Source organism: Nomia melanderi, chromosome 3 (genome assembly GCF_051020985.1).
Source record: "Nomia melanderi isolate GNS246 chromosome 3, iyNomMela1, whole genome shotgun sequence".
Classification (NCBI taxonomy): Eukaryota; Metazoa; Arthropoda; class Insecta; order Hymenoptera; family Halictidae; genus Nomia; species Nomia melanderi.
Window position 1 is genome coordinate 20,509,953 of NC_135001.1, and position 12,281 is coordinate 20,522,233.

General features: G+C 44.4%; 1 protein-coding gene across 2 annotated transcripts in view; it reads left to right on the plus strand.

Moving 5' to 3' along the window:
- Nucleotides 1-12,281, plus strand: part of Nlg3 (Neuroligin 3) — a 396,857-nt gene that overhangs the window by 334,673 nt on the left and 49,903 nt on the right. The window contains exon 2 of one of the 2 annotated variants that reach the window (XM_076365758.1): nucleotides 4,540-4,698. The exons of the other annotated variant lie outside the window; for it this stretch is intronic. Within the exon in view, the coding sequence (XP_076221873.1) occupies nucleotides 4,540-4,698 (159 nt within the window). The remainder of the gene's footprint in view (nucleotides 1-4,539; nucleotides 4,699-12,281) is intronic. 2 annotated transcript variants of the gene reach the window in all.

The window sequence follows — 12,281 nt, forward strand, 5'->3', positions numbered from 1 at the left end:
AAGCGAAGGGAATCGGCGGGAGGACTATATTAAATATTTAATCAAGGCTGCTTCCGTCCGGCTTCCCGACACGGAACTTTTATTCGAGGAGCGCGAAGGTGGACTCGGCACGTGGTAACCCCTCTTTACGGCTGACTTTCCGTTTCGCGAATGTAAAAGTGGGCGGAGGCGACGCGCGACGAGCGGGACGAGCTCCGCGGGGGCGCGAGAGGACGCCGACCGGCATAGGGAAAGCGAGGAAATTACGGAAAGTTCGGTGAAAGGGAAGCAGTTCTCCGTTACGCTCTGATTGTGATATTTCACAATTTACGCTATCAAAGAGTCTCCCATTGATCGCTTCGAGCGTCTTGTGAAGTAGGAAGTAGCACTGCCACCTCGTAATCCTGTTATACCGATTTTAATAGTTATACCAGACGATGAAGAGAGCTTCAACGGAGCTCTCTCCCAACGGCGGGAGAGATGGAACCGATGAAACAATACAAAATCGCGTTCCTTGCTCGTTATAATCACGTTTCCGACGCTGAACAATCCGAATGTGGACAAAGGCTGTTGTACCGTGTTATGGAGATCCTGTGAACACTTCAGAGTTGTAAAACGTTAAACTACAAATTACAGAAACCGATAGAATCGCGTTCTCCAGGTTGTTATAATCATCTGTCCAATGTAACGAGATTATGAACGCAGATTATTTGATCAAGAAATTCTGTTGTAAAAGTCATTGAATTATGGAGTATTCGGTGGACGATCGAAAAACAGGAGAATATTGTGTTCCAGAGTCGATTTAATCACCTGTCAACTCCAAGTTTGATGAGGTTATACAGGTGGATTATTGAATCGAGTTCAAAGTGCACTAGAAATGTTGTCGAACTATAGAATGTTAAATTGACGATCAACGAAGAAGAAAAGTCGCGACTACAAGCCAGTATAATCACCTGTCCAATATAAATTAATGAGACTACGAACACAAATTACTGAATAAAGCTATAAATCTACCGTAATCTACTGCAAAAGTTATGAACTTGTATCATATAAGACCAACGATCAAATTAAAAAGAGAAAATCGTTCCCAAGCCACTATAATCGCCTGCCTAACATAAATCTAATGAAACAGTACGAGCACAAATCCTTGAATAAAGCTACAAATCCACCGTAATCTACCGCAAAAGTTATGAAACTATAGAACATAAAATCGACGATCAACAAAAAAGAAAAAAATCGCGACAAAGTTCGCTGCAATTACGTCGCCGACTCCCGACGATCGCGGCGATAGAAAGATAACACCGCGCAATCGATGCAATTCAAATAGTGGATGCTGAGGCAACAAACTTTTTTTCCCTCTCTCCCCCGGCGTTGTTTCCCTCGCGTCTTGTTTACCGCGGCGAAAGTAAACAGGATGGCATCGTATGAACAGCATTGTCGATAGAGGCGGCGGTAACGCGTGATTTGTTGAATTATGACCGAGGCCGGTGGCGGCCGCAGCGATCATGCTCGCGCGTGTTCCGGCTCCGTATTAGCATACTAAATCCGATTGACGTACTCCGCTCGCGTCCACCGGTCCCCGTTTTAATTACCTCGAACGCGATACGTCGCGTGTCGCCCAGATAATGCTCGTCCGGTCCTGTTCGAAGGACACGATCGACCGATCGAATGTCCTCCACCGAAAATACCCTAACTAGAGGGTCGTTAATGGTACCCTCCTTTCGCCCGCGATGGCTCGCGGTGAGCGCGGCAAACGAGTGGATATTTTAATTAGACCGCGGCTCGAATTAACTGCAGCTAACTCTTCGCGAGAATTCGGATATTTCAGGGGATAATGAAAAAATTAAAATTAGCGTGGAAAAAGATTTTAAATTGTTCCATAATCACGGGGAAAATTTAATATCGTTATTCGCTTATTTATCTCCTGCATTACGAAAACAGAATCGGTGAAACGAATACATGAATCACAGGTTTTTATTAGCATTTATCTTTATGTTTGTTCCAAATAAAGAAGTCTGTAATTAATAATACTGACGCCCAGTTTAGAAACTGTCGAGCGTACCAGCTGAATCTAAAACGTTGTCGACTGTTAAACTGGAATGAACTCGGCTAATGGCAGCCGTTTTCTGTTTCCGATCGAAAGGGTGCAGGACGTGAAAGTTTTCAAGAATCGGAGACCGTGCGCGAGTTAATTAATCGGCAAGCCGGTCTTGTGCCAATTAATTAATAGAATCCCCTTTTCTATATTCGATATGTCATCAATTTAATGCCGAACATTTTTTATCAGATTCCGATAATACGCCGGAAGTCTACATTCAGCGAAAATTCCAGCGTAGAACGACCCGGCCAATAATTTTCCTTTGCCCGGGTCCGTATTCTAAAGAGCCGCGATCGTATAAAAAATTTTAACGTCGAACTCGGCCAGTGTGAGAACCAGCTGGACCGTGAAGCTGCGAGGGTCCCTCTTTTCTTATTATTTCAAATTCATTCGCGCATTGTCGACCGAAATACGGTGAAACGACGGAGAGAGCCAGTCACGCAGTTCGCCGATCAATATCCCGCGCCATCGATGCGATGCGATCTCTCGAGTGGCCGTCTTGCGCTCGACTCGATGGCCCTCGAACGCGGGAATCGTTATAATTATCGTCGTTATTATTATTAACGAGAGGGACGCGTCATAACGCCTGCAAAATATCGAGAAGAAACCGCTGGCAGATTGAATCGGAGACAAGGAAGCTCGTCGAAGGGGATTACTCGCGTCAAGAATGATACGGGTAATGCAATTAATTCGGTGAATGGAAGCCGGTCCCCTCGGAATTCTGCGGAAGCGTTCGAAGGACGTTTTCCGCGGGCGAGTCGCGTTCTAATTGGCTTCTCGTTCGAAATTATTAGCATCGAAGAAGCAAATTCGTGGACGGCGGAGCCCTCATTAGAAGCACCGGCTGCAAAGACGTCTTGATCTTGAGATCCGGCGTAAGCACCCTTAATGACCAATCACGGAAATGGCGCATAAAGCGACACTCCGCGGACAGAGGAGAGAAAGAACCGTCAAAGGGGCTTAATAACCAGTGTCACAATGCCGCCACTCCACTTTCAGCCGCCGACAGAACCGTGAAAAATAAATCGACATTCAAGGGTCGATAAATCGACACTCGTCGGATCAAAGGGTTGAATGGGTCGGCGGGCAAGAAAAGCCTGACCAGCGGTGAAATAATTCTCCTCGGGCCCGCACGTTCAGACGGTATTCATCGGAACGCGTGGGAAATTTAGCGCGCGTTCCTCGCGGCTCGATGCTGCGACAATGTGAAAAACCGTCGTCGATCGGAGGCGACGTTATAATCGTGACACTTGTAACACCGTGAATCACAAATTAACCTTTCTATTAGAAAAGTGACTCAGTGCAATTCGATATAGCAAAATTATAAAGTTTGATATTTAATATGAAGCTTTGTATAATGCATCGATACGTGAAATAATGACAAAATTACTTTCAAAGAATGTTATCATCAGAAAACGTTGAATACCAATGAAAGAATTTCTATATTTTAACCCTTTGCACTCGAGAGGCGCCTTAAATTGAAAATTCAATATTAAATTTTATATAATGTAAGAATACATGGAGCATCGAAATAGGTTCTGTCACTTAATTTATGCAAGGTATTTCTTTATGTGAATTGCAAAAATATTAATTTCATCAGAAAATAATGAATATTTATTGAGAGAAATATTCTCGAGTGCAAAGGGTTAAATATAGGTTAACTAGGTCTACGGAACGCGTCAAATTAACGCATATTGGATTTTAGAAATATTATTTTGTAAATGTTTACGCCGATTTCTCCAGTTTCCACAATCTAAATAAACGAGCATCAATTCTTTTAGGAATAATAGAATGAAGTGTACAATAAATGCCCGTAAACCTAGTGTTAAGTACGTTACGAAGAAGGTTATGTTCTTGACTCGTTAAATGACAAACATTCGAAACGAAGCAGGCATTATCATTCAAACGCGAAAGATCCTCTGTCTAGCAATCAAGCGTACACGCGTCTTCGAGTTGCGCGGAAGTTAACTTTCGATTCCGGTACGAAGTTCCGTGTTCGTCAACTCGCGGCGAACATCACGCGGGAAATTAAGTAGCGCGTTCCGAAGCCATAAAGACTGCAGTTCCACAAAGAGAAATCAGTGTAGCAAAAGTTCCGGGGGCAACGCGGTGTGGCGCTCGAAGCGAAAGTGCCATTATTACTCCGGCGCCCCGTCGCGAAACTATGTTTCTCATTACCCGCCGCGGCGAAACTGTTGAGAAACACTGGGCGCCGCAAAGGCGTCGCGAGCGGGGGGCACGCGGTTTCGAGCAGGACCTCCGATAATTTGTTGGCCAAATAGAGCAACTATTCGGTCGGCGCAGCGCCGCGAGCCCCACCGAGCTCCGCTGATAATCCTTTACGGCGCTGTCAAAACTTCGCAGAGCGACGCCCCTGAAAAATGGCCGTTTAAGGATGCGCGACGGGAACTATCAAGTGTCAGCGGTGCCGATCGATCACCAGATAATTTTATTGATTACAGCCGGCGCGAGGGACGGCGGCGGAAGGAGATACCCGGTGATCGTGTTCGTGCACGGCGAGAGCTACGAATGGAGCAGCGGCAACCCCTACGACGGCAGCGTGTTGGCCAGCTACGGAAGTGTCGTTGTTGTCACCATCAATTACAGACTCGGCATCCTGGGTGAGTAATTCCGCGCTACCTTCGATTGGTCAAGTATCCGCCGTTCTAATTGCTTCCAATCTTCTTCAATCTTTAACCCTAACGCTCGCGGAAGATCGCCTGGCTCTCGAATTAGAAGTCTCTAGACCTGCTCTTGGTGGGCTAACAATCTTTGGAAAATTATTTTTTATACATAGAGACGATAGTGTGATAAACATATGTAAGTTAAACCTCTGTAGGCCCATGTAACTCTGAAGTCGCTTGTTAATATATTGGAATCTTGTTGATTTATTTCATCTTGCACTCAAAGTGGTGAGTAAAATTAAGTAATCAGTTAACTTTTATACGCTCAGGCGTGAAAGTTTAACGTCATTGTAACTTGAAAGTTAGAAAATATACTCGTTTGAAGAAATTATTGGAACTATTGAATACATTGTTAATTCGTATTCATATGTGAATATTTATTAATTTTGTACTGCATAGATTTTGTTATAATCACAAACAAAAATTCGGCCCATAGAGGGTTAACAGATACCGATATTCAACTGGACTTAGAGTCACTTTAACTTTTCTAACTGCAACTCTGCTAACCATCACAACTAACCTTTCCACTATAAAAGGAGGTTTTATTCTGGTGTCTAAAATCTAGGGGAATTTTTGGAATTTTAGAGTTTCACAGTTAACACTAGAACTACCGTACCAGTCAAACTGGTTTGAATTTGTGTTTCGCAGTTATTAATATCTTAAAAGGATTGAATATTTGAAATGCTTTTGGAAATAAATAGTTTTACTCGAGTACTATGATGAATATCCAAAGAAACTGAAAATAATCTATTGTTACAATTTTTATAGAGATTACACATCAATCGTATTAACCCCTTGGCCTATGATTTCTTTCTCAACTCGGATCGATACGGCTACCTTGTCATTAATAATTTATTGGAAAAAGAGAAAAACCCTAAGCATATGTTATGCCTATATTTCCTTTTAAGTATAATAGCTGATTACAGAGGAATAATATTTACTTTGAATTCGAATGTACTAAGTAATATATGTATTTGTTGAATCACGTTGAAAATTTTCACGAGTCTCATTCGTTGTTGTAGCGCAAAAGGTTAAATGCTCGGTAGTTCTAGTGTTAAGGATAGCAATTCCTGTTACATGCACGGTAGAAGACACTGATCGTAATATTCAACGTAGAAGAATCTGTTAGCGTGTATCACGAATGAGAGGATATCAACGTCGAGACGGCAGGGTTGCGAGCACGGTTCAGAGTTCACTGCCGAGGAAATTATTATATCACTGTGACAAATTCGCTGGAACGAGATCACAGAAAGAGATTTGAGGGAGCAAGGAAGGAGATAATCAACGCGTTACCGTCCCGGCTCACATATCAGAGAGTTCCATCAGGGCACAATCAAGAAATTCCTCGGCCCGCGATGAACAGCTCCCAATTATCCCACAAAGAAGGGTGGAAAACCTGGTTAGATAGCCAGCGACGACGAAGAAAATCCTGTTTCCCGCCCCAGCCCCGTGGAGCAACAGACAATATTCCGGGGAGAGGGTCTTAATTTCGATCCCTTGACGAACGCGAGCGAGTTAAACTTTGTCGCCCGGTTTCTGGAAATTCAGCCCGCCCGGCCGGGAACCAGACACAGAAGCTGATCGTTAGCGCTTCGAACGGTGCCTTAATTACGTGCGTAGAGAACTTGATGTCGGCGGGGTGCGAACGCAGCTACAACCCCACCCTGATGGGACGAGCGTAGTCATTAGCATGGCGGCCGTGTATCCCTACGGAGTCAGGTGAAATTAGTTACTCGTTTCGCGTCAGCTACCCCCGTAGCCGGAAAACATCTATCCTTGGAGCATCGCCAGCGAAAATTGCTCGTTTAGTCGGCTGTTTTTAAACAGTCGCAACAGTGTTCACCTGCTGCCAGTGTCAAACGTAAACACGATTTCCGTGAACTTCGTTTTCTGTGGAAACCGTGTGTCTCGGCGACATTTGGTAGTCTGAATCGTTTAGTCTTCGTCATACTCAAGCTTACCTTATCAACCGATAAGGGAGATCTTCTGTTTGTCTTGATGACGCGTTTTCTGACTTTACCTTCTTCCTTCTAACATTCTCTTTGTGTTCGTTTCATTAGAATCTAGTTATAAACGAACGCATTTTACGTGAGCCTGTAGTAACCTTTTCAAGTTGACGCTCTCGTGAAGTATAGAATACTTTTTAAACGCAATGATTGAGTAACAGTGATCATTTCAGTACAATCTAATTATAAACGATCACTGTTATTCAATCATTGTTCAAAAGTATTCTATACTTCACGAGAGTGTCAATTTGAAAAGGTTACTACACGTTCACGTAAAATGCGCGATCAGTATTCAGAATTCTTAGATCACACCTCAGAATACGTACGATCGAATCTTACAAGCTCGAAACCCTATTCCTTAGAGTCTCCCCTTACCTTATCGAGGGCGCAATTAAATCGAATAATCGTGGTTCCACGGTATCTCGCGGAAGGAAGCGTCGCAACGTGAAAAAAAGCGTCGCGTTGAACGTCGTAGGTCCAGGTCGAGGGATCGAAAGTTCCAGCACAGTTGCCTGGCAACCCGATCGACCAAATCTAATAGGAAACTCATTACGAGGAGGTCTTCCGTTTCAGCAAACTAAATTCTTGACTCTGCCTCTGCTTCCGTGACAGTGGCTGCCACGATTCTGTCTGCGCCGGCAATATACACGGCTCGCCGGGCGGCAGCTTCTTCGTGCTATGATATATTCGTGTGACGTCAGCGCGATTCTTCGACGTCTGAGAGAGCGAGAGGGCTGAGAGGGCTGCGCGCTGTCGGCGACGGGACACGTATTTCTGGAAATGAAGCCGACGCTTCGTGCACCGCGCGGAGATTAATCGGGACTTTGTGCGCAGCCAATTGTCGAACGGAGGTTAACGTCTTGTAATCAACGGGTCCCGCTTCATACGAACAACGGGAGGAATTCGAAGAGAAGGGCCTGCGAAAGGTGGAGTCGAATTTCAAGGAAAACTGAAGGAACTGGCAAGTGGAAAACGAATTTCGCTTCTTTGGAGATTGTTGATTCATCGAATGATATAACGTACTATTAAATAAAACAGAGATAAAAAGATTTATCGTTAGATCAGCTACGAGACATCTAATGTCGTCGATCATCGAGGTCCTTAGAAGGATCGTCAACTCCCTGCCTTACAATGTCAAAAATTAACAACGCGAGGAATACGAAGCGAAGGGCCTGGCAAAAGGTGGAGTCGAATTTCAAGGAAAACCGAGGGAACTTGTAAGTGGAAAACGAATTTCTTCGCTTCTTTGGAGATCGTTGATTCATCGAATGATATGACGTACTATTAAATAAAACAGAGATGAAAAGATAAGGTGTATATTTATCGTTAGATCTGCTACGAGAAATCTGATGTTGTCGATCATCGAGGTCCTAACGTCTGAAATGAAATATTCTCCTGTCGCCAATCATTCTACTTCAAAGCAACATAGACACAGAATATACACAATTTTCCTCTTATTCTCAACGAGTTGTTAACGACAAAGCAGTTGTGTCGAGTACATCAGAGAAATAAATCATCAAAAGATTAATCTCCCTCTCAAGTAGAAAGGTATTCGCAAGCGCATGCTCGCCCGTAAAGTACGAAGAACAAAAACAAAACCAAGTATTCCGGATGTCCCCTGTCTATCCAGATCCGAAAAGTCGGTTTCATCGCTCAGCGGTCGTCGAGGACGCGGGTTTAAACCGTATTCGGCAGTTCGAGGGAGCAGATTCACGTTCCCGAAACGTAATTTCCAGAGAAAACAGCGTGCCGGGCCGCGCCGCGGCGGGCGGATCCGAATTTTTAAGCTTGGCCGCCGTTAATTTTACATGGAAATGAAGCGGAATCCAGTTTCACGATGTCACGAATCCAGATTCCGCTCCCTTTTTTCGCCGGTACCGCATTTTCGTCCGTCGTCCGTTCGGCCTGTTAAAGCGGCGCGGCCGTACGCCCGCCATGACCGCTGTAATAAGGTTCCGTTTTTTGAATTACATTCCCCGCATTTTGCACAACATCGGACTCCCGCCTCGGCCGCCGACCCCGTTTACGTTTCAGGTTAGAATAACGCGAGACTTGTCGCGAAATCTGGACCGCTCGGTCGGGACGAATTTCCCTGGAAATTTCAGAGCCGACGCTCGGCCGGCCGGCCGTGTCTCGCGGCGAGCTGCGCGGCCGCGCTGTTTAATTTAATAAGAGCATTCCGTTTTCTTCAATGTCGCATTCCTCGTTAAGAATCTCACGGAAAACGAAGATAGCAACCGTCGCGAAAAAACCGCGCGGAGGAACGACGGCGATCTCGATATGAAGACCCGAAGGAATTCGCGGCTCGGGCATTCGCAATGCGCAATAACAGGTGAAGATTCAAAATTTGAAATAACGTGGAATATTATTCGCAGCTAAGCTGAGAACTCGGTGAACGCTCCGCAAATCGGTCGTCAACCGCGTGCTAAGACAAGTTATTTCTCTAACTCGCTGACGCTGGAACTTGTTAAGAGAATTTCCACGCAAACTGAACTTACTACTGAAATCGGATACTACCAGAGCTGTTTTTCCATCTTAGCACTAGGTTTATATTGGATTTTAGAAACATTATTTTGTAAATGTTTACGCCGATTTTGATTGATGCAATCACACTCACATGTACCCCAATTACCTACTATCGAATCTCCAGTTTCTACAACCTAAATAAACGAGCATCAATTCTTTTAGGAATAATAGAATGAAGTGTACTATAAATGCCCGTAAACCTAGTGTTAACACTAGGCAACCGGTCAAATGAGAATGGAAAAACGGAACGATCGGTATTCACAATTTCTTAACACGCTGAGTGCACGATTTTGCTGAGAAAAATATACAAAATGAAGATAACGTAATATCAACTTATATAATTGAATTAGGTTGTTATTATTGCAAGATTGAATTGTTGAATATCAGTGTATTCAGTAGTATTACTTACAATATAGGAAAGTTTTCAAATAATCATCGTTTAATCGAATAAATCATAGTAATTTGAGGTCACCGGTGACCCCATGGCATTCAACGTGTTAATGTAAAAATGAAAAAACGTAACTTGCAAAGGCTCGCAGCACTGAATCGGTTAACCCTTTGCACTCGGAAGGTGACTCTCACCACTTGATTTCCTACAGTGAAGCTATAAAGTCTGATATTTAATATTCTACTTCATATAATGCATCAATCTGAGAAATATTGACGTAAAATACCTTTGTCCGTCAATTCACGTGAATTTCTCGTCGAGTTGATTTTACAAAACATCCTCTTCATCTCATCAGAAAACGTTGAAATATTTCTAGCGAAAAACTTCGGAGTGCAGAGGGTTAATATTTGTATCGAGAGCACAGTAGAATTTCGAACAAGCGAAAAATTGCCAGATCAATTTACCGACACGCAGCTCGAATTACAATTCCGGTGATTCCAAGTTTCGGTCAATCTCGAGGGTTGCCGACCAATAAATTGACTAACAGCGCTGTAAAAACGTTACGGCCGCGGACAGGGTATTCGAAAAAAAGAGAAGAAATGGACCGACCGACCTGCCAGGGGTCAGAGGCATGGAAAATATCGAAATTTGATTCCATCGTTACTCTGGTCAAACGGAAGGGGCTCGGTTTCAGGAAGCCCGCTCCTCTTGCGGCCACAATTTTCGCGGTGTTCGTTTTTCTCGTTTTCACGTCGGGCCTCGCAAAAGTGACGCGGCCGCTTTGTGCCGCCGACGAAGAGCGTGCTGCTGGCCGGAGGACGCGCGCGCGAGGGGGGCGGGACGGGGGTGTGACGGCCGGCGATATCCAGAGCCGCGGCTACGCGCGGCCATGTACCGGAAAATTTAAATCAACGAGTAACGTTCAGCAGTTCCATTGTAGCGGGAAGAATAGGAGACACGGAAGCGCGGCACGACAGATACTCCGGAGGTTGAATATCAAATGGGATATGACCGGTGGTGGTTTATTTCTATTCTAGTTTCGCGCGTAACCTCCGCCCTCCGCCCTCCTCGCCGCCGCCGCCTCCGCGCTGCATCGACCAACACCTTCTCCCCCGCCGCCGTTCGTTATCTGGTTCGTTATTTGTTGTCGCGATGGGACCTCGTTCTTCTTTTTCCTTCGGGCACTGGGAAAGGCGACGCTGGTAATCGTTCAGAGGAATGGGGGTTGGCGTAGGAGTTGATCCTGAGTTGGAGGCATTTTATAGTGAGACTATCGAGAGTATTTCGGATCGGGATTAACCTTTTGCGAGAGGAGGCTCTGAGTGATTGGACGTTGCGAGATTAGAAAGCTACAAATTTAATGTTAGATTCTGGCGAATATTTCTGGCAGAATTGGAGAATACAGTGTTGTGAGTTTGAATGAAATGTTATTTTTCTGGACAGAGATAAGTGGCGATCATAATAGTTCACTAATACTATTTTACGGTGAGCATAAAGATTGAGATGCTTCGCGAGAAAAGTGAATTAAAGGATGAAATAATCGACTGATGCACAGGCTGGGAGAAAAGTCACGCGAAACGTGAATGAAAGTCACTCGTATAATTTATATGGGGACTAAAAGCCAGTCATATTGACTGCTCGTAACGTTCCAGCGTCGAATAACCGCTTCAGCCGGCCTCCCGCGGGTATAATTTCTAATTAAAAGTGTGCTGCATTTGCATCTCTAATCCCTGCGTCTGCTGTTCCCCCGTGTTCTTGTTTCCACGTTCCTTTTTTCCATTTTTTTTTTTTTCGGACGATGCGTTCGCGTGACGCGATTGCGTGCCCGCTGCATGTTTGGATGCGATCCGTCGAGCACGATAGCGGTCGCGAGAGGAAAAAATAACGAACGCGATTTTATCGTTAATGCTTTATGCGTAGGCGTGGGCGACGCGATAGCCGACGCCGGAAGTGTAATTAGGAGTGGCCCTGATCTACCGCCGTACGCGAAGAATGTTTCGTGGATTGTGTACTGTCGAATGGGGATCGACAAACGTGTCTGTTCATGAATGGCATTTTCTACTTTCCCTGGAGAGGATAAGTTCATTCAAGAGGCAACGAATGATTCCATTGTGAAATGTAGTTTAGTCCAAGCAAATTACCAACGTAAGCTTATCGTCTTAGTCATAAATCCGATCATAAATTAAAGTTGAAGGTAAAGACTATGTAATTGATTTGAAAATACTACCATCTCACTGACGTAGCTTTATCAAATGTCAATTGAAGGTCAACTATTCTACGTGATTGATCTTGTCTATTCATCGATCTTAATATTGCACTGCTGGAAGACGCTACCCTTACGGTAACGTATTTAAGGGTAGAACTTAGCAAAAAATGCCTAATCTTTAACTAAGAATTCCACAAGCGAAACGTATCGACCTCCGACGAGTGTCTACCTTATCGAAACAACCACTCAATTCAACTAAATGCAATCTGCTTATCACAAGCATCATCGTTCCACCTTCAATTCATCAAAAACCTCATCGTTACAATCAGGCTCAGCATCACTAATCCGAAACTGAGACAGAGCATTCGCAGTATCTACTGCGAAGCTCAACAGA